The sequence below is a fragment of the Aspergillus flavus genome, chromosome 1, assembly GCF_009017415.1.
Source record: "Aspergillus flavus chromosome 1, complete sequence".
NCBI lineage: Eukaryota > Fungi > Ascomycota > Eurotiomycetes > Eurotiales > Aspergillaceae > Aspergillus > Aspergillus flavus.
In genome coordinates this window covers 2,181,596-2,199,867 of record NC_092406.1, presented here as the reverse complement: position 1 = coordinate 2,199,867, position 18,272 = coordinate 2,181,596, and the positions used below count along the sequence as shown (strand labels likewise).

General features: G+C 49.6%; 6 protein-coding genes across 6 annotated transcripts; 3 read left to right on the top strand and 3 right to left on the bottom strand.

The window, feature by feature from the left end:
* Window positions 1-1,895: 1,895 nt before the first annotated feature.
* F9C07_2227654 (pyridoxal/pyridoxine/pyridoxamine kinase) lies at window positions 1,896-3,343 on the top strand (the record flags this gene model as incomplete). The annotated part of the gene is made up of 6 exons (XM_041288598.1): window positions 1,896-1,949; window positions 2,019-2,029; window positions 2,138-2,217; window positions 2,274-2,486; window positions 2,537-2,654; window positions 2,704-3,343. 6 exons carry the CDS (start codon window positions 1,896-1,898, stop codon window positions 3,341-3,343), a joined length of 1,116 nt encoding a protein of 371 aa, XP_041141112.1.
* Window positions 3,344-3,627: 284 nt separating this feature from the next.
* On the bottom strand, window positions 3,628-4,565 carry F9C07_811 (putative dUTPase; the record flags this gene model as incomplete). Its single annotated transcript, XM_041288603.1, has 3 exons — window positions 3,628-3,714; window positions 3,806-3,978; window positions 4,112-4,565. The coding sequence occupies 3 exons, from the start codon at window positions 4,563-4,565 to the stop codon at window positions 3,628-3,630; spliced, it is 714 nt and encodes a 237-aa protein (XP_041141113.1).
* Window positions 4,566-4,792: 227 nt separating this feature from the next.
* Window positions 4,793-6,778, top strand: F9C07_1053456 (putative aminoglycoside phosphotransferase). The gene is made up of 3 exons (XM_041288599.2): window positions 4,793-5,118; window positions 5,177-5,472; window positions 5,533-6,778. Exons 1-3 carry the CDS (start codon window positions 5,020-5,022, stop codon window positions 6,230-6,232), a joined length of 1,095 nt encoding a protein of 364 aa, XP_041141114.1. The 5' UTR covers window positions 4,793-5,019; the 3' UTR covers window positions 6,233-6,778.
* Window positions 6,779-11,372: 4,594 nt separating this feature from the next.
* F9C07_2136932 (C2H2 finger domain transcription factor) lies at window positions 11,373-13,597 on the top strand. Its single transcript, XM_071509148.1, has 4 exons — window positions 11,373-11,736; window positions 11,806-12,778; window positions 12,859-13,056; window positions 13,113-13,597. Exons 1-4 carry the CDS (start codon window positions 11,565-11,567, stop codon window positions 13,225-13,227), a joined length of 1,458 nt encoding a protein of 485 aa, XP_071365670.1. The 5' UTR covers window positions 11,373-11,564; the 3' UTR covers window positions 13,228-13,597.
* Window positions 13,598-13,985: 388 nt separating this feature from the next.
* Window positions 13,986-14,929, bottom strand: F9C07_809 (putative C2H2 transcription factor; the record flags this gene model as incomplete). Its single annotated transcript, XM_041284223.2, has 1 exon — window positions 13,986-14,929. The coding sequence occupies exon 1, from the start codon at window positions 14,901-14,903 to the stop codon at window positions 13,986-13,988; it is 918 nt and encodes a 305-aa protein (XP_041141116.1). The 5' UTR covers window positions 14,904-14,929.
* A 2,070-nt stretch (window positions 14,930-16,999) lies between these two features.
* On the bottom strand, window positions 17,000-18,110 carry F9C07_808 (putative L-cystine transporter; the record flags this gene model as incomplete). The annotated part of the gene is made up of 3 exons (XM_071511724.1): window positions 17,000-17,374; window positions 17,438-17,876; window positions 18,070-18,110. The coding sequence occupies 3 exons, from the start codon at window positions 18,108-18,110 to the stop codon at window positions 17,000-17,002; spliced, it is 855 nt and encodes a 284-aa protein (XP_071365669.1).
* Between the last annotated feature and the right edge of the window lie 162 nt (window positions 18,111-18,272).

The window sequence follows — 18,272 nt, the reverse complement described above, 5'->3', positions numbered from 1 at the left end:
CGGGACCAGGCCGACATCCGATCGATTAGGACAACCAGACCGCTTAGAGCCCACTGCATCCATGCTCGGTTACATGACCATCTCCACGTTGATCAAACAGACCATAGCAGGAGGTGAATCTCCACCTCTAGAATATCCCGTACGAGGTCCCATTCATGCCGGTCGGTCTACCAGTCCACGACACTGAACCGAGGGAGAGTGGAGAAGAGCGGAGACCAGATCGGGCGGAACAGCAGGCACGCGAAACAACCAGCGACTCGCTTGGATGGTTCGGCCCAAAGTTACCCTTTTAGGTGGTCCCCTCAACAGTATTTTGGTAAGGGTTGTTGTTATACAGTTCCGAGCCGCCAAGTTATAACAAATTACACGCTGACGGAAACGAGGAATTATATAGGAAAGGAAGTATAACTTTATTTTTGCGAACATATCCAGCTTTTGAAGCCTCGCAAAGCAACGCAACCACATTAAAAAGCCCTGGCCGCGCTCCGCGGAAAATGTCACGCATATCTTGCTTCCTACGGCTTAAGTCGCTGCACAACAGGCTACAGTTGTTACAGCGGGGCGGAACACTCCAAGGAAAGGAGTCCTCCCAACAGAGGAAAATGCGGATTGGTTAGAGCAAAAGAGCTCGGGGGTACTGTTTGTTTCAGCTTCCTCCTTATGACTGCAGCTACCCACCTTCCGTCTAATTCGGAGTTCTTCTCGTTCAAGGGTTGCTTGCCACTTGACATACGGTTACCGGCCCCGTCTCCCTCAGTGAAAGAATCTAAAGGTTTACCTCTCTTCAGTACACTTTCCATGTCTGCTGCACCCGCTTCCTTCAAAGCCATACAGCATTCGAACCAGATCTCATGAAAATATAACGCATAAGCGAAAGGGCTATTCCCAAAGATGTCCAAGCGAATTGGGTCACAACCAGCCCAAGGCAGAAAACAAGGCGTTTCTTCCCCAGATGCCCGTCGAGAATGATCCCGGACAGGCCAGTTCCTGTGAAGCGGCTAGCCAATGGTAGCACTGCTTCAGCAAAGGTGGCCGTGATGTACAGCTCTGCATTCTGCTGAAGAAGTTCTTGAATGAGAGCTACACCCTGTACATTGGGGATGATGGCCTTTCAAAGAGGGTGGATCTGTCTGCACCTTAGTACTCAGTGTTGTAACCGAGGCGAATTAGTGGACTTATCTGATCGAGATATCACTCCCCTCCATCACCTCTAGTTCAGCACGCGAACGACCGACGGCAAAGTGTAGCGGGTTGCTAGGCATAGCAACAGGGTAGGCATCGCGACCTGCTCTCTATAAGAAGCACACAGTCTCGTTGAGACCGTGACTTGAACAAGTGTAATCAGCTTTTCAATACAGTACCAAAGGGAAGCGAAAATGTCAAAGATACTAACGCCATCCCTGCGTCAGAGGTTAGTTGGCAAGGAGAGCAAAGGATTAGGCATACGAATTGTGTCCTTTCTAGCAGCTATGGTTCGGATCTGTTCGCCTCGTTTATCATAATCTCGCATATATATGAACGCATCACGTCTACGGCGGTGTACTATAACAAAATCAGCACACGTAGAAGGACCCATGGTAAATTGAGATATATGCTACCATATACATACAATAGGCAGATGAAGCCCTGGCCTTATCGGCCCGATAAGCATATCGGATGGAAGTCGACAACCGGAGCTACCAGCCAATCAAGGCCCAGAGAATCCATCCCACTTTCTCTGTCCGACTGACTAAGAAACTTATGGATAGTGACATGGAACTCTTTCTGACTCTTTACGAACGGTGGTACCCTATCGTTGAATACTCTTGGTTTGAGGCCTTGTTCACTGCTATTGACGGCCTCTCACTCTGACTTCAACTGAGCCCTTGGAGTCTTTCCATCTCCACTCTTTCATCATGTCCGCAGACTCTCTAGTCCCCGAGACTCAGGTCCTTGCCATTGCAAGCCATGTAAGTCGTTCTGTCAAACGTGGTCATGGTCGCCATAGAAGGCCAGCATGATTAATGCGTTACATACAGGTTGTCTATGGGTAGGTGTCTCCGTTGTTAAGATCTGGATCAGACATCATCCCGCAATGGTTCCCCGAGGACCATCTACTTGAGCAAATCATGACTCGATCGCTAATTTGAGAGGTTAGTTATGTCGGGAACAAAATGGCAACACTTGTCATGCAACTACTAGGCTGCGATGTTGCCGCGTTGAATACCGTTCATTTCAGTGAGTCATTGCCCACGCTTCCCTACTAGGCCTGAAACTAATGAGATTCCAAACAGGCAACCATACTGGCTACAGGCAATTCAAAGGCACGAGGGCAACAGCTGAGCAGATTACTGAACTCTATGAGGGCCTATGCCAGAGCCATTTAACGGACTTTGACGTCATGCTGTCCGGCTATGCGCCCAGCGCCGCAGCCGTCGAGGCTGTAGGGGCTATCGGCATGGACCTGCAGCGCAAGGCTGAGAAGAACCCTGGTTCTTTCTTCTGGGGTGAGCACGGTCCACGGTGCACATCGAGCGTCCTCACTAATAACCCATAGTCTTGGACCCGGTAATGGGCGATCAGGGCCGCCTATACGTGAACAATGACGTGGTACCGGCCTATAAAAAGATCATCCCCCACGCGGACCTAATTCTCCCCAATCAGTTCGAAGCCGAGTGAGTTCAACTAACCCTATTTTCTCAGAACGTAACTCATACCTCGTAGAACCCTATCTGGAATGAAAATTTCCTCCCTCAGCACACTAGCAGAAGCCATCACCGCCATCCACGCAACCTACAACGTCCCCCACATAATCATCACCTCCGTCGACCTGTCCAAATTCACCCAATCATCCTCACCACAGACCACCCCACCAGACAGCCTGACAGTCATCGGCTCAACCACCCGCTCAGACGGCTCCCCCCGTCTCTTTCGCATCGACGTCCCCGCCCTGGACTGCTACTTCAGCGGCACAGGCGACATGTTCGCCGCGCTCATCGTCGCCCGATTTCGCGAAGCCGTCTTCGCCGCGGACCCCCAGCTCCGGACCACAAAGTCCTGGGTGTCCCCCGACGATGTCGCGGCTACGGAAGTCCCTCTTGCGCGAGCGACCGTCCAGGTCCTGGCGAGCATGCACTGTGTGCTCGAGAAGACGATGGAAGCGCGCGATGCGGAGCTGCGGGCGGCTGATACCAGGGGCGATGAGCTGCTTGGTGAAGAGGAGAGGCTGAAGCGGGAGCATTTGCGGAAGAGTAAAGCCGCTGAGGTGAGATTGGTGAGGAATGTGCAGTATCTGCGTGAACCGACGGTGGTGTTCCAGGCGCAGGAGTGGAGGAAGGAGGATTTACCCGCCGGAAGCCAATAGATTAATCTTTACTTGTCCTGTCTATGTAACGTACGATAGATGAGAACTAGATGATAAACATGTACGGCTAGCATATATACTCATACTTTAACTATTCATGGGCCATGAAAGTCTAATGATCTAATAGATCGAATCACATACTTATATCAACACCAGTCTACACCACCCCAACACAACATTCCCAAAAGAGACAATAATAAAAGAAAAATGCAAGTTCTTTTCTATATATCCAACGCCATGTATATGATAAAAACCCACCCCATACAAACCCAATCATATCATCATTAGTTAGTACCAGTGCTTCCAAAACCTCCCGCACCACGCACACTCTCCTCCAACTCCTCCACAACCATAACCTCGGGGGTATAAATCTGTCCCACAAATCAGCACTCAGCACACAGTAACACCCACAGAATCAAGAGAAGGATCAAGTCCAAGGAAAAAGGAGAGAAGAGAACATACCCTCTCAATAATAAGCTGAGCAACCCTATCCCCAGCCTTCACGGGAAAATCGACCTCGGAGTGGTTGAACAGGAGAACCTTCACCTCACCACGGTAATCGGCATCAATGACTCCGGCTCCGGTATCGATGAAGTGTTTCGCTGCGAGGCCGCTGCGGGGTGCGATACGGCCGTCTATGTTTTTGTCATGCGTTAGCAAATATCCATATATTCTTCTCACGTTCATTCAACCAGTCAATCCATTCAGTTTCCCATCACAGCTCATGAAATAGGATAGAGATAGAGAGAGTAAGGGTTAAAAACATACAAGTTCCCTCCGGCACAGCAATGGCAATACCCGTATCAACCAGAGCCTTCCCCCTAGCCGGGATAACCGTCTCCTTAGCAGCGTAGACATCATATCCGGCGGCGAAGGCCGAGCCACGGGTCGGGGCGCGACCGCCCTCGTTCAGCTTCTTGATGAGCAGCGGGGGCAGAGGCTGCGAGATAGAGGTGACGGGGGTGCTGTTGGTCATTTTGGACTGGTCTTCGGTGGTGGTGTTGGGCTTGGGACGCTTGGCGAGAGGTGAGGTCGGGAGGGAAGGGGGTTCTCTTGTTGTTTGTTGTTCGGGTGGAGGGGGAGTGGTCTCTTTGGTCATGGTTGTGAAGAGGTTTTTGAGGTGGTTGAGGTGATTTGGTCGCTGCGGTGTGTGGTGGTGGATCGTCGATGTGGTAATGCGCGTGTAGACGCGCAGCGCGTTTAATGGGCTTGGCTTTGGCATGGTGTTTGGGTGGTTTGCATTTCTCAGGATTAACCTAGGCGGTGGTGAAGAGGTAATCAGGGAGGATGGATTGCAAATTTTGTTAATTCGAATGGGTGTATGGCCCTTTACGAAATATACTGCATGTAAACAGGGTCTGGCCAATAGAAAGGAGTATGTAGTGGTAAGCTTGGTACTGCTGTAATGGAAATTCCACTTGGGTCCAGCAGCTGTGCAGGTTACCGACGCCCCGCAAATGCCAATGAGGTAGTATTGCTGTTTAGCCTCGGTCCGTGGTCGCCGACGCTGAACTGGACATTCGCAATTGATCTTCCTGCATTTATTGCCGGACCTCCTGTCTTCAGAATGATCCCGCTAACATCCCTGCGAACTAGGTATCTAGCTCGCAGATAACTATCAATACTCCCGGAAATCAATCCCATTTGTTTGTTTATCATTGCTATATCTATCGGCCATGGCTGGAGCGGTGCGCCAACCAATTGATATCCCGTCCCTGGAGCGGTATCTTAATCAGAATGTCCCTGAGATCCAGACACCATTAGATGTGAAACAGGTAAGCACAGTGGGACCAAATAAAGTGTGGTCGATGGGCACAAGCTGACACCCCACAGTTCTCCTTCGGACAGTCCAATCCAACTTATCTGCTGACCGGCACCGATGGAAGGCAGTACGTCCTGCGCAAAAAGCCCCCGGGCAAGCTCCTGTCCAAGACCGCGCACAAGGTCGAACGCGAATATAAGGTCATCCACGCACTAGAGCAGACGGACGTCCCGGTACCAAAGGCGTACTGTCTCTGTGTGGATAGCAATGTGATTGGGACCCCGTTCTATATCATGGAGTTCTTGGATGGTCGGCTATTTACCGATCCTGCCATGCCGGGAGTCAGTGCTGAGGAGAGAAACGCATTGTATGTTTGATTACCACGCGTCATCCGACCATGGAGTCCCGATTACTAAGAACCTTGTAGGTGGAAGGCAGCGGTGCAGACCCTGGCTAAATTCCATCGAGTCGATCCCAAGTCAGTTGGTCTGGAAACTTTCGGAAAGCCGTCGGGGTACTATGATCGGCAGATCTCCACCTTCTCAACGGTGTCCAAAGCGCAGGCTCAGGCGGTCGACGTTGAGACCAAGGAGCCAGTGGGGGAACTTCCGCACTTTATGGAGACGGTGCGCTTCTTCTCGAACAAGTCTACTCAGCCGAAGGATCGCGGCACGCTAGTCCATGGCGATTACAAGATCGACAATATGATTTTCCATAAGACTGAACCCCGCGTCATCGGTATACTGGACTGGGAGATGGCTACGGTGGGGCATCCACTATCCGACTTCTGCAACCTCACGAGTCCGTACTATCTGGATGGCACCGACCACACGACCGACCAGTTCCAACCTGACCGGATACCTGGATTGCCCAGGCGTGAGGACTGCGTGCGGTGGTATCGCGAAGTGGGGGGATGGGACCCAACCCCGGACCTCCCCTGGGGAGACGCCTTCTTTGCCTGGAGGCTCTCGATTATCCTTCAAGGAGTCAAGGCTCGGTATGCATTGAGGCAAGCCAGCAGTGCCCAAGCGCACGAGCATGCGAAGAAGACCACCCCGTTCGCGTTGGCCGCCTGGGAACGGGTCAAGGCCGTCCAGAACACAATGCGTCAAAAAGGCAAACTGTAGCTTTTCTGCTACGCGTCCAATCTCCTCCGACCGCTAGAATGAACCTAATGTGGACCCTGCCCGTAGACCTGTGGCGTGTAGGCCAACGAAGTATATGCGATAAGCAGAGGGGATGGCTGGCAGAACCTGGGACGAGGGGTAGCCATTGGTGCATGAGGGCCCATCGGGTATTCATAGTTTGTGATTTATACCGAAACCCATACATACGCAAGCACGATAATGCAAGCTCAGGTAGATGACGAATAGAGACTATTGTTCCCAAGATGGCAGGCGTAAGCCCAAGCAGTTGTCGACGTAATTGGCAGGACTTCTACATCAATCCTTACCGTTGGAAGCATTCGGGTGACAAGCAGATTTGTTTCCACGATCGGAGATTCGGAAGCTGACTCGTATATGCACCCAGGATTGGGTGGTCCAGTGAACAGTCACCAACGCAATGTCAGCAGTGAGCCGCTTGGACCATGATAATTGGGTGCGGCTCATGTGCTTTGTTTTCTTCGTTGCCTCATGTAAGGGTTAAAAAGGCGGGTAAGAAAAGAAAACATCGGGCAAGTCCGGGCTGAGGAACCGACCATTGAACAGCTACTACTACAGTCACGACATCACATCCCATACATATATCAAAGCAATAGTTCTACGTGCTAGGAAGTCCAATGCTACCCTAACTGAACATGACAAACCAACAACAGGTCCTGACGAAGAGTCTCATGAGGGGATTGACGGAGAAGCGAGGGCTACCTAACTTTTAGTCCTTCTCCCTCTCTCCCTCGCTCTCCTTCTCATTCCCTCCGTCTCCATAATCACAGTGGGGTTTGACCCTCACCTTTCTGCGGCGACCAGGATCAATCTCACCCATTGGCCCACACCGTTGAATACCATCCCACTTGACAAAAATGCCCCGATCGAGAGATCCCTGCAGACTCATCGTTCGATGGCCGAAACGGCGCCTCACCTCCAGGTGCGAAAAAAAAGAAAAAAAAATATGAAATGATCAACTCGGTGCTTACCGGAAACAAATTATCCATATGATGTCAATAACGGATCACGTTATGAGCGTCAGGAATGCTTGATAAATTAATTGACACAGGAAACTAAGATGGTTGGGGAAGGGATGTGACCCTGGTTAGTTTTTGTCTTTGGTTGTATCCATTCAGATGAAAATGGGGCCCGGAGCGGGCCGCGTTTGTGCTTGCGAGAAATAAATCCATGAGTGAGACCTTTTTTTCAGTCATACTACCTGTCGGGAGTGCAGGCATCCGATTCCTGTGTCCGTTAAAAACGGAGTATAACCAAATAGACGGGGATATATAGAATCCCCACCTACCGAGAACAGGAGGAAAAGGATTGAAGGATGGTAGTTTGTTTGACTTCTTATCGAGTTTACAATTAAACCTTTTGCCACTAGACTCGATAGTGGCCGTTGGGAGAGAGGAAAACAAAAGGAAAAAAGAAAAGAAAAACAAAAAGTCTAGGCAGCATCGAATGTTAAGAGGCTGGAAGTTGAAAGAGGGGCTTTGGGTTCCCGGCCAATTGCCAATATTAGGGCGGAGCATCCATGGGTAAATGTTGGACAGAGAAAATCTGCCCAGGTCCTGCATCCTGCTGATGGATCTGCAATCACTCAGAGGCGAAGAAAGATCTGCGAAAGGGTTCCAAGATTGGAACTCCGTCCACCATTCGGAAATCAATCGCAATCGTTGATACAAGATCGAACGAAGCATAGAGAAAAAGAAGTAGAATTCAACCAAGATCGCTCGGGGAAGATATACTTTATGCGGTGGATGCCTTATTGTTGGAGCTATTCGTATTCGTGGCTTGATGCTTGTTATTATACTAGCGCTAGAATCCATCTAGACGAACATCAGCGACGCCCACTTGATCGCTAAAAGGTTGATTGTGCACGACGTAGGAGGTAGTACCGTCGATGCATAATGACTTCTCTGGTCACCCCAAGCCCATGAATAACTCCTACTGGCAACTTACAGCAAGTAGTGCAATCCTAAGTGGAGACCGGTCCAACGTGGGGCTACATCTCTGGCCCGATCATCTCCTGCAGAGTGACAGGCGTAGCACGAAATTGCCCCCTCCTTTCGCTCTGAGTCTCTCTCACACACACATACTCTCTCTTCTGACCCTCAAGTCTAACTTTGCTTCCGTACAGCCTCACACCGAACACGCGTGATTCTTCAGGACCACGCTAAACTTGCTGCAATAGTGCCCATCCCCATTTCCTATCGGGATCCTGACTGGTTGCAATCAGAATCAAACGGGCAGATGGGGCCCAGTCTATGGTTCCAGGGTGCTACCGTAGTCGTACACTACCTACTCCGTACTAGTAGAGAATAGCAAAACAAGATTAACATCATGGACGACCTGATCATAATTATCCGAAGAGATCTCAACCCAACGTTCAGAAGGATGATAATGGGCCTTGTGTTGGTCACTGATGACGGGGATTCGCTGGTTAAGAATAAAGCCCTCGGGGGTCATGCCCCTTTTTACTCTGTCCTTGGTAATCTGAGTCCTGGTTCTGGAATTATTTTTTATTTTCTTATTTTTTTTTTTTTTTCTCCAAGTTATTTACCCCTAATTATTGATTACGATTACTTCTCCTCTTTTTTGGGGGGGTTTTTGGAATTTTTATTTATTTTCCCCCCGACGCACAAAACGCTTTGATCCGGTCGATTCAGGGTTGATGACTAGTGAGCCAGGAGACTAGACTGGAATAAGTAGTTCTAAGGTTGCGTGGCGGTCAAGCCAACAAGGGAGTTAAAAGCCTTGTCGCCTCAAGACTTAGGCTATTGCGGAAGACGTATCGGAGAAATTGTGCTCTTGGATGGATGACTAAGGCAATAGTGGACGGTAGTAACACAGGGATAAATTAACTAAAATAACATGGACTAGAAAGTAAAAAAAAAAAAATAAAATAAAATAAAATGTGAGCAAAGAAAAAGATTAGACACGATTAACTGCATGGCGAAGAATGGCCACATCAGCGATGAGGCCAGTCATCGATCTAGCTTTCCAATTTTGAGTCACCCCGGGTCAATCATCTTCAGATGAACAACAAGCGAGTGCCCAAGGTTCTATGGCGGTTCGATGCAGAGAACAGTTCAGCCTCCTCGTTTTGGCCGCCTGGTCCCCGCCAATCACCGTGCATCCGCGGAGAGCCTCAAAAGTGTTCCGGACCGTTTGGGTTTAGTGTGATGTGGAACTGCGGCTGGTTCGGCCTCGTGGACGTGCCATGAAGAGGGCGATTGTCAGTAGGAGCCCGAGAGAATTAATGTGGGAAAAAATCAAGAAAAAAAAGAACTCGGATATGGTCAGGATGGAAATTCTCTCTTCTGAATACTATCCATTTCTACTCTTCTCCCCTCTGAGTCAAATCTTCTATTATACTGGATCTGGAGAACGATCGTGGATACCTCACTAAGTACTTTTTTCTTCTTCAACTGGTGTCTGGTCTCAGGTCACTCAACTTAACCTCTTGTCTGTCTCTGAATTTCCTCCCCTGGTTGCTCACCCCCACTTTTCCTTTTGGCGCGTCTAGAGTCAGCTTCCAGCCCGCCGTCCCCCTCCGGCCGTTTCGACCTATTTTACTATTTATTTCTTGGAATTCAATTCCGAAACTGTCAAGAGAGGGGGGACCGTCTGGATTATCCTTCCCCCCAGAGGAAGGCTAAAAGGTTCGAATGACGGAAAGTAGACAAATGTTGACCTGACATCGCATTGCTGGTGTCTCGCTCGTTGCTTGTTCTCCACCCAAGGCCCGGGTTCCAGCTCGGCCGGTAGTGGATCTCCTTCAGATTCCTTTTCTCCTCAATGAGAAGAATCCTAGCTGACTTAACTAAGAATCCATCCTGACTGTGTCCAATCTCTCTTTTTTTTTCATTTTCAATTTTTTCCCTTTTTCTTTTTTAATTCTCTGCGACGACCCCCTTCTCGGGTTTCGACCCTCGCTGACCGCTTCGAACTAAAAAGCCAGCCTTTTGCCAGGCGGTCACTCCCGCTCCCAGTACTATTAGCTTCCTTTCACCAGCCGTTTCTCGACCATCATTATAATTTTATTATAATAGTAATGCTCTCTTAATGCCATTACTATTATTGTGATCGTTATTATCCTTTGGTCTTCCTGGTTCCCCCATTATTATTGTTCCTATTATTATTGTCAATTTCCCTTCTCTTGGCTTGTCCATCTGACAATCATTGCTCCTGCAACCCACACGGGCGCCGCCGCTGAGATTATTATGCCTGTGCCATAAACCACTGTTGTTTTTCCTCTCGCCCCCCCCCACTTGTTTCCAAGCCGGCGGCTACTACTTGGGTCGTCGCCTGGATTATCACCACCATTCTGATCGTCGCCTATCTTGGATATCGTCCCATCCTCATTATCCCTCTTACCAATTTTTGGTGCGCCTACTCCCCACAAACCCCTTGGGATTTGCGGTTCTCAATCTCATGCGGACGGCGCATCATCTCCGTACCCTCAATCGTGACGTGCAAATTGTCTCCGATTGAGCCTCATCTTTAAAGCCGGCGGGTGCCTGAATTCTGCCGTGTACTCCGTGTCTCAAGTTCCTTCAGCAGGTGAGCTTATTCTGCATCTTTAATGAGCTATCTTTTGTTCCTGTTCCTGTTTCTTTTATTTATTTGTTTATTTTTGATTTACCCTGTCTACGGTAAGAGCGGCAAAATCGGGGGCGTCTTGAGGGTGAAAAAAATCCAAGACTCCACACCCCAATAGTGCACCCCATTCCTGTTCTCTGTTAGGAGGTCTCCTGCACGCACCACCGATGTCGTGGTGATTGGTCTAATGTCAGGTGGTTGACCCGACATGGTAGCACTCATGGGGTCTCCATCTTTTCTGACATCGGAGCTTGATTGATCCCACAACGTCTCTGGGAGTGGGTTATTGCTTGTCTTATTAGTCGCTGCAGCCGTAGTTGAATTGTTATTTTCTTCTCCCCCTCCCCATTTGTCCTTGTTTATTCCCAACTTTGGTCTGGATTTTTGTTTGCTATGGTCTATACATGTTACGAATTCATCGACATCCTTATCAGTTCCCTGCTCAGCGATTGTTCTCAGCCTTCGAGTCTGATTCTTTTCTCAAATTTCTTGCTGGGCGCGAACTAACAGGCAACAGGATATCTGGGGCTCAGTCGGGTGGCCAAGCGCACCCCAGTTGTTTATTTTCTTTATTGTACATTCGCTAGGCGGGCAGTCAGGCTCTGAGCCGGTGTTTCAACGGGTTCAGAGCAAAGGGTGGTCTCAAAAGGCCGGAGTAAACTATAGAAGGTGCGGCGCACCTGATGCGTCAAAAACCGCCGCCTCCATGACAGAATCATATGATCCCGACGAGGACCGTCGTTCTCCAGGGCTGGAGGCGACCAAGCCGGATTATAAGCCCCACAAAGATCCGACTCCTCCTTTTTTGATCAAGGAGACTAAAGAGCCCGAAGGCGAATTTAAATATTCTCCAGGCGAGGGAACACCGGACTGTTCCCGTAAGCCTCAATCGAACCCATACAGGCCCGAATCAAGCGAGGCCAACTCGGTGCTGATCAGCTATATAGACCCTAACCGACCTGATATTGCCAACTATGAGAGATCTGATCCACTTCGCCCAGAGCACTTCCGTGATATCCTCTGTGATGATTTGCTGGAGAGGCCTATCGTTAAGCCTGAGAAGCCAAAGCTAGAAAGCCCTGTGGTGGAGCCGGCAAAACCTAGAGAGCCTCAATCAGAGACGGATGCAAGTGAAGCAGCTAAGCGCGCTCTTGCACTGTTAGAGCTGCCAAAGCCCATTGATGAACCCTTGGAGCCTCCAGAGATCCCGGTGAAATCACACATCCCTTCTCCTGAGAGGCGTCCTGGCGTGAAAACGGATATCCTGTCTCCAAAGATTTCCCAGCCACCGCCGCCTGCCCTTCCCAGTATCTCGGAGAAGAAACCATTCAGTCCGCCTTTAAGCCAATACACAATCTCCGTACATCCGTCGCCGGACGTGCTGCCCCCGTTTCACTCCCCTGACAATACCACCACCCTGCCCCCCATTCAGACTGCACTACGTGGGCTTGCTCATGTCAATGAACCCGCTGTACGCGTCAATGGCTCATCTCCCTATTCTCTGCCACCCGTCACAGCGAGTTCTCCACCGGGACTTAGGAGTGACCCTGTCTGGGAGCATCAACGACCAAGCCCTTTCGTTCCTCCTCCCCAGATCCCTCCTAGCCCTTACTCGCATTTGTCACCTGCGAGTACCAAAGACTTGTCAGCCGTGTCGTCTCCGGCAACGCAGAGCTCGTACTGGAGACCTCAGAAATCCGACATACCTTATATTACATCCACCTATGACATCACACATTGTGAAGCAAAAAGCCCGGCCACGAGTTACCCAACACCCACAGACCAAACTCCAGGGGGCACGTGTGAACGGACACCATACAATCCAAGTCCGCAACACAATGCGGCTGTCGCCTCAGGAGCCTACAAATGTCGGCATCCGGGGTGTACCGCTCCGCCTTTCCAAACTCAATACCTATTAAAGTAGGTCTCAGCACTTCGCCATCATATATGACTCTCGTTATTCGTTGAGTGTTTTCAGAACTCAAGCTGATACAGAACAGCTCCCACGCGAATGTTCACTCGCAAGACCGTCCCCATTTTTGTCCCATTGAGGGTTGTCCTCGCGGAATTGGCGGGAAAGGGTTCAAACGCAAGAATGAGATGATCCGACATGGCCTGGTCCATAATTCCCCTGGTTACGTGTGTCCGTTCTGTCCAGACCAACAACATAAATACCCACGACCCGACAACCTCCAGCGGTAGGCTTCCCCTGGTTTGCTATGCGTAACGGTGTTGAAGTTGCTAACGGAATCAGACACGTGCGGGTCCATCATGTGGACAAAAACAAGGATGACCCCCAGCTCCGGCTCGTCCTTTCACAAAGACCAGAAGGCAGCGCGCGAGGGCGCCGCCGTCGGATCAACCCTTGATTGAATGTTTATATGAAATGCACATCATACGTATCGACTTCTGCCTGTGAGGAGATGGCTTTCTCACTATTATCGAGAATGACGCGGTCATCTTCACGATGTTTTTGCCTTCTTTTCCCCCGCCTTTTTGATGTACACTGTGCATGCATTATGAATCTCTGCAATATTTCTCATACCATTCTCTTTTTGTCTTGTCCGTTGTTTACTTGTTCGAGATACCAGATGTCTAGAGTTACGAGCCACATTTATCGTTTGTCATTCGTTTCATGCCCGGATATACGCTACGTTTTATGAAGAAGCGTGGGATTGTACAGGAATCAGGATTCGAGGTTGGGCGTCTAGTGAAGGTTTTTTTTTTTTTTTTTTTTTTTTTTTTCTAAATCATTTTTATTGTTATTTCTTTCTTCCAAAAAATCCGCTATGCTTCATTTTTCGTTTCAGGAGATGGAATCCATTCCCATCTCTTTTTCTTACGAGTCCGTCTAGGGAATAGCGGCGTCGTTTCGCGGAGATAGTCATGAGACTCCATTGTCTATTCTAGGAGTCAAAAGTGATAGCCAGCTGAACTAGTTGACAGAATTACACGTGTCATCGACAAAAGGAAAATCGTCTAATAATACAGTACAGGTTCATCCATGTATCCGCCCCCATCCCACCCATCATTAAAACCCAACATAAGCAACGATCAGAAGAGAAAAGAAAAAAGGATTGAAAAACACAGAAACAAAAAATGAAGAATAAAGAGAAAGAGAGCGAGATCATTCCCTCCTCCGATGAATCCTCCTAACATGATCCTTCATATTATCCACCCGACTAAACACCCTCTCACAGCCCGCCCACTCACAACACACCACCGGATTATGCTTCGCCTCATGCCGATCCCGATCCTTCTTACTCGAGAACCCGCCGGCCACCGCCTGCGGACACCCCCGATGCCGACAAAACAGATGCTTCCGGTGCCGATTATAATGTTTCCGGAGGTCACACCCGCGCCGGAAGATCGTCTGCGACGTGCAGCCCGGGTACGCGCACCGCCAGGTCTGGTCTGCGTTCTGGATGCCGTAATTCGTGAGGTCTTTTTGGTTTGCGGAGCCTTGCGGGGGCGAGGAGAGCGAGCGCGTTGATGACGCAGAGGCGGAGACTACGGCTGCTGTGGCGGAGGTTGGGCTGGGGTATGCAGTTGTGTGGTTGTCCGGGGGGTAGTAAGGGGAGGAGGATATTGAGGACGGGGTGTGCATGTATTCTGCGCCGCCCTGGTAGTAGTCGTTTGGGTGGAGGTGGCCTGTGCTGTTGGTTGTGCTGTCGAATGAGTCGCAGGTGGAGTATTGTGTGGAGGAGGCGGTTGATGTGGAGGAGGCTGAGGAGAAGTCTCCGGCGCGGCGGAACGGGGTGTTGTAGAACATGTTGTTCTCCACTTCTGGGGGTTCGCGGAGATGCACCCGTTCCATTGTGTAGGGGATTAGGTCGGCCATGTCGGACATATCTGGGAGGACGTAGTGTTGCAGGGTTGGTGGGGTGTAGAGGTGTTGTTGGGGTGGGTATGGGGGGCATGAGCAGGCTTCGGGGGTGTATGCGGGTTGGCGTTTGGAGGGGAGTATAGAGATGCCGAGGCCGTTTTGGATATCTATAGCTGGGTAGTCTCCCGCTGGTAGATCGAAGGTGGTGGATGGGTCCATGGTCCCAATACAATTGAGGCAGTTTGATAGATTGACAATTGGGTTATGGACAGAGGTCTAGTTGGTCTAGTAACTAGTGATGTGTCTGTGTATGTATGTAGAATAGGAAGCAGATATAGATATGATCACAGTTCAGTTCAATATCCGTTGTAGATTAAAATCCAGGTAAGAAAGGATGGCAAGCACGGATGATATAGAAGAATTGAAGTAAAGAAGAAAAAGAATGATCACTAATAATCATGCAAATTATAATATTAAGAACCCAACGTTTATCTCCGATCCGAAAGAAGAAGAAGAAGAAATATATAATATCAGCTGGTGACATCAACAAGGGCCCCACGTTTTAGGGACAACCGTTTGGGAAGTAAGACGTGGTGGCTATGCAGTGGTAGGTTGTTGCGAGCTGACAGTGAAACGGGTTTAGTTGGAGTCTAGATGAATGGTGAGTTCGTGTCTGTAAGTGACTTTGAACCAGAGATGTGTCTCGGAAGGCTGTGAGGTACACGGTACATCCATTGCTTCGTTGGCGATCTTTTTTTTTTTTTTTTGTCCATGGAGTGATCGCCAGGAGGGAAGGGCAGTGGTTTCTTTCTCCATTTTCGAGTTGTTGTGGTTATGGTTGTGGTTGGAGTCCACGTGCCGAAAGGAAGTCAAAAAATCAGAGACATTTTGAACCGCCTCAGGTTCCTAAACTTAGACTTGGGTCATATACCGCGAACAAATGAGGACTTCAATTGGATCTCTCGGGGAGAGGATCAGAAACATCTGTGGGAAGGGTGGGGAGGTGGACTCCTTCTCAATCGGTTTATGTTGATCTGGGGCAAGTCCGAGCTTGACCGGAGACAGAGTCAAATATGACCAACTCGAATAAAATCCCAATATACTTTCTTGGGAGGGAAAGAATTAATTATTCTTAGCAGCTCATTACGTTGGGTTGCCAATAAGGGCCTGAGGAACCAACCCCCATTCAGACCAATGACTTGGCTGACAGTGTCTGTGGCTCGCCCTGATTGGCCCGCTCGGATAGAGAAATCAGAGATCGACAACCACCCGACCGCTAGTGTTCTTTTTGGCATTCACCAACATGTCCCACTTTCCACTTTGGCTTTTCCCTGGTAGGGCTGAAAAACTCACGCCGAGACCACGGTTATGGTCTTTGCGACTTGACTGGATTAGGAATGCTCATTGCGAGGGCGCTATTCTAAGCTATGCATGGTTGTGGGCTGTGACTGGCGCTGGTATGGTTGCAGTGACCTTGCATAAAGTCATCCCGTGTTCGGGGGTACCCTGGAAGCCCATCCATGGATCTATAAGCGAAGGGAGTCAGAGCCTCAGCCTCCGGTCTTGTCCTTGACCCAGGCCGGGATCTCCGACTCTTGTCTTCACGTCCCATGGACAGATGGAGGATCTTTTGGCGGTTGTGCCAATTGTGTGCATAGGGAAGGACATAAAACAACATCTACCGGGATGCAATTGGTACTTTCAGGCCCCCCGCAGCAAGGCTGGGGCTTCAATGCCAAAAAATGTCCCGCCGAATCGCTCGACGCCATGACCATTACCGAATCCAGTTATGTCCACCGCTCCTCGGGTCCTAGCGGATAAGCCTCATTCCCACCGGCCTTGCAGCGGTTCCAACAGATATGCATAGATTCAAGCCTCGTATTGGTGGATTCCCCCTGGTGGAGACGCGCCATCACGACAGCCATTGGACGGTTAAGCAAATGGTGCGCCACCGCAGCTGCAAAAAGAGCGGTGTCACGGTAGTTCATCAGTTGACGATAATGTCGGTTCTTCATCTCAAGTCTATACATGCGCTGGTGCAACACCCTACTTCTGGAGCCGGGACGGGTCAAGTCTAGTCCGATGTTTCAGCTGACATCTCACTGGAAGAGCATTTTCTGCCCCACAAGTCTTCACTTCTATCACATTCATATCCTTCACCCGAGAGTAGTGTAAATCTCGCCGTTAAGCGGCAAACTCCAGAAAAACAATAGTCTATGAAGCAATTCAAAAAATGGGGGGAAAGATACCAAAAGAAAGTATATACTATCCCTTCCAATACTACACAGCTTTATCAGCATCTCTCCACAGTCCTCTCAGACATCTTCCGTCCTCCGTGCGCCGTTGGACTCGGTCAACAAAGGGGTGGTAACGTCTGGGTCCTGATGCTTGGCTACTTTCTCATCTGCACCCCTATAGAGAATGTAATGCTGGATCATGAAGAGAAAATCAAAAAGGATCGAAACGTTCGACAGCAGGAACTTGATAGGGTTTCCCGTGATGCCGCTCCAATCCTCCTCGAAACTCGAGTCGAGAAACAATTGGATCAAGGACAAGACACCGCCAACTAGATCCAACAAGATTTGACCAATATGCCAACCTTGGGTGGATTTGCGCTTATAGTTTACCCAAGCCTGCGGTACATACTTGGTGATGGTGACCAGTAGTTTTACGTAGGATAGACCGTATACCTAAAATAGATAGGGTCGCATGTTAGCAATAAGCAGGTACATCGGGCCCATTTGACTGCTTACCACGTCGATCCATCCCCAGGTGGATGGGTCATAGCCCCCATCGGGGCTTTGACCAAGGACGATAAAGATTAAAATAGCAATGGCCGCGATAGAGCCCCAGAACAACCCTGCGACCGGCTTACTAACTCGTTGGAAGCGCGAAACCTTAAATCCCCAGACCGTGGGCCAAAACTGCGTGTACGTTAAGATACTGAGGATAATAGCGTGGACCGCAAAAGCAAAGTCATTAAATCGCACGGTAGACCCTTCAGACCCGGGATGACGAGCAGCATATTGATGACGAATCACTGGAGAGTATAGGAAGGCGGCTGTATACCCAGTATAGCACACATATCCCAAAGCATTAACTGTCGGGAAATCAATGGCTAATCCAACTGTCGAACGTCGCCGAAAGTTGGAGATCGGTTGAGGATAGAAGGACGCGGACCAACATAGCGTGCTTCACGGGTCAGTCTTCGGGGTGTTCAATACGTCGTCAAGCCGCTTCAGAAAGTGGAGCGAAAGTTAGCACAAGGTGAAGACGTACTATATCCATCCTAAGAGGCTGTACCAAAGAATGTATCAGTGTCACTGAGTCAGTAGAGCGGGGGTATTCTCGCGCCAAGGCCGTAGCCGATGTCCGCAGCACATACCGAGAAAGGGCCTTGAGGAAGATCTCTAGCTGAGAAGACATGATCTCGGAACGGTGTGAATTGCACACGCTGGGAGTTTGTAAGATAAACGAGAGAAAAGGACAAAAGTCAATATTCCGCCTCTTCACTTCGCCAAGCAACCGGAATCCAGAGAATCAGTACCTCCTTGCCTCGGCGATAACTGGGTGTGAGCTATCACGACT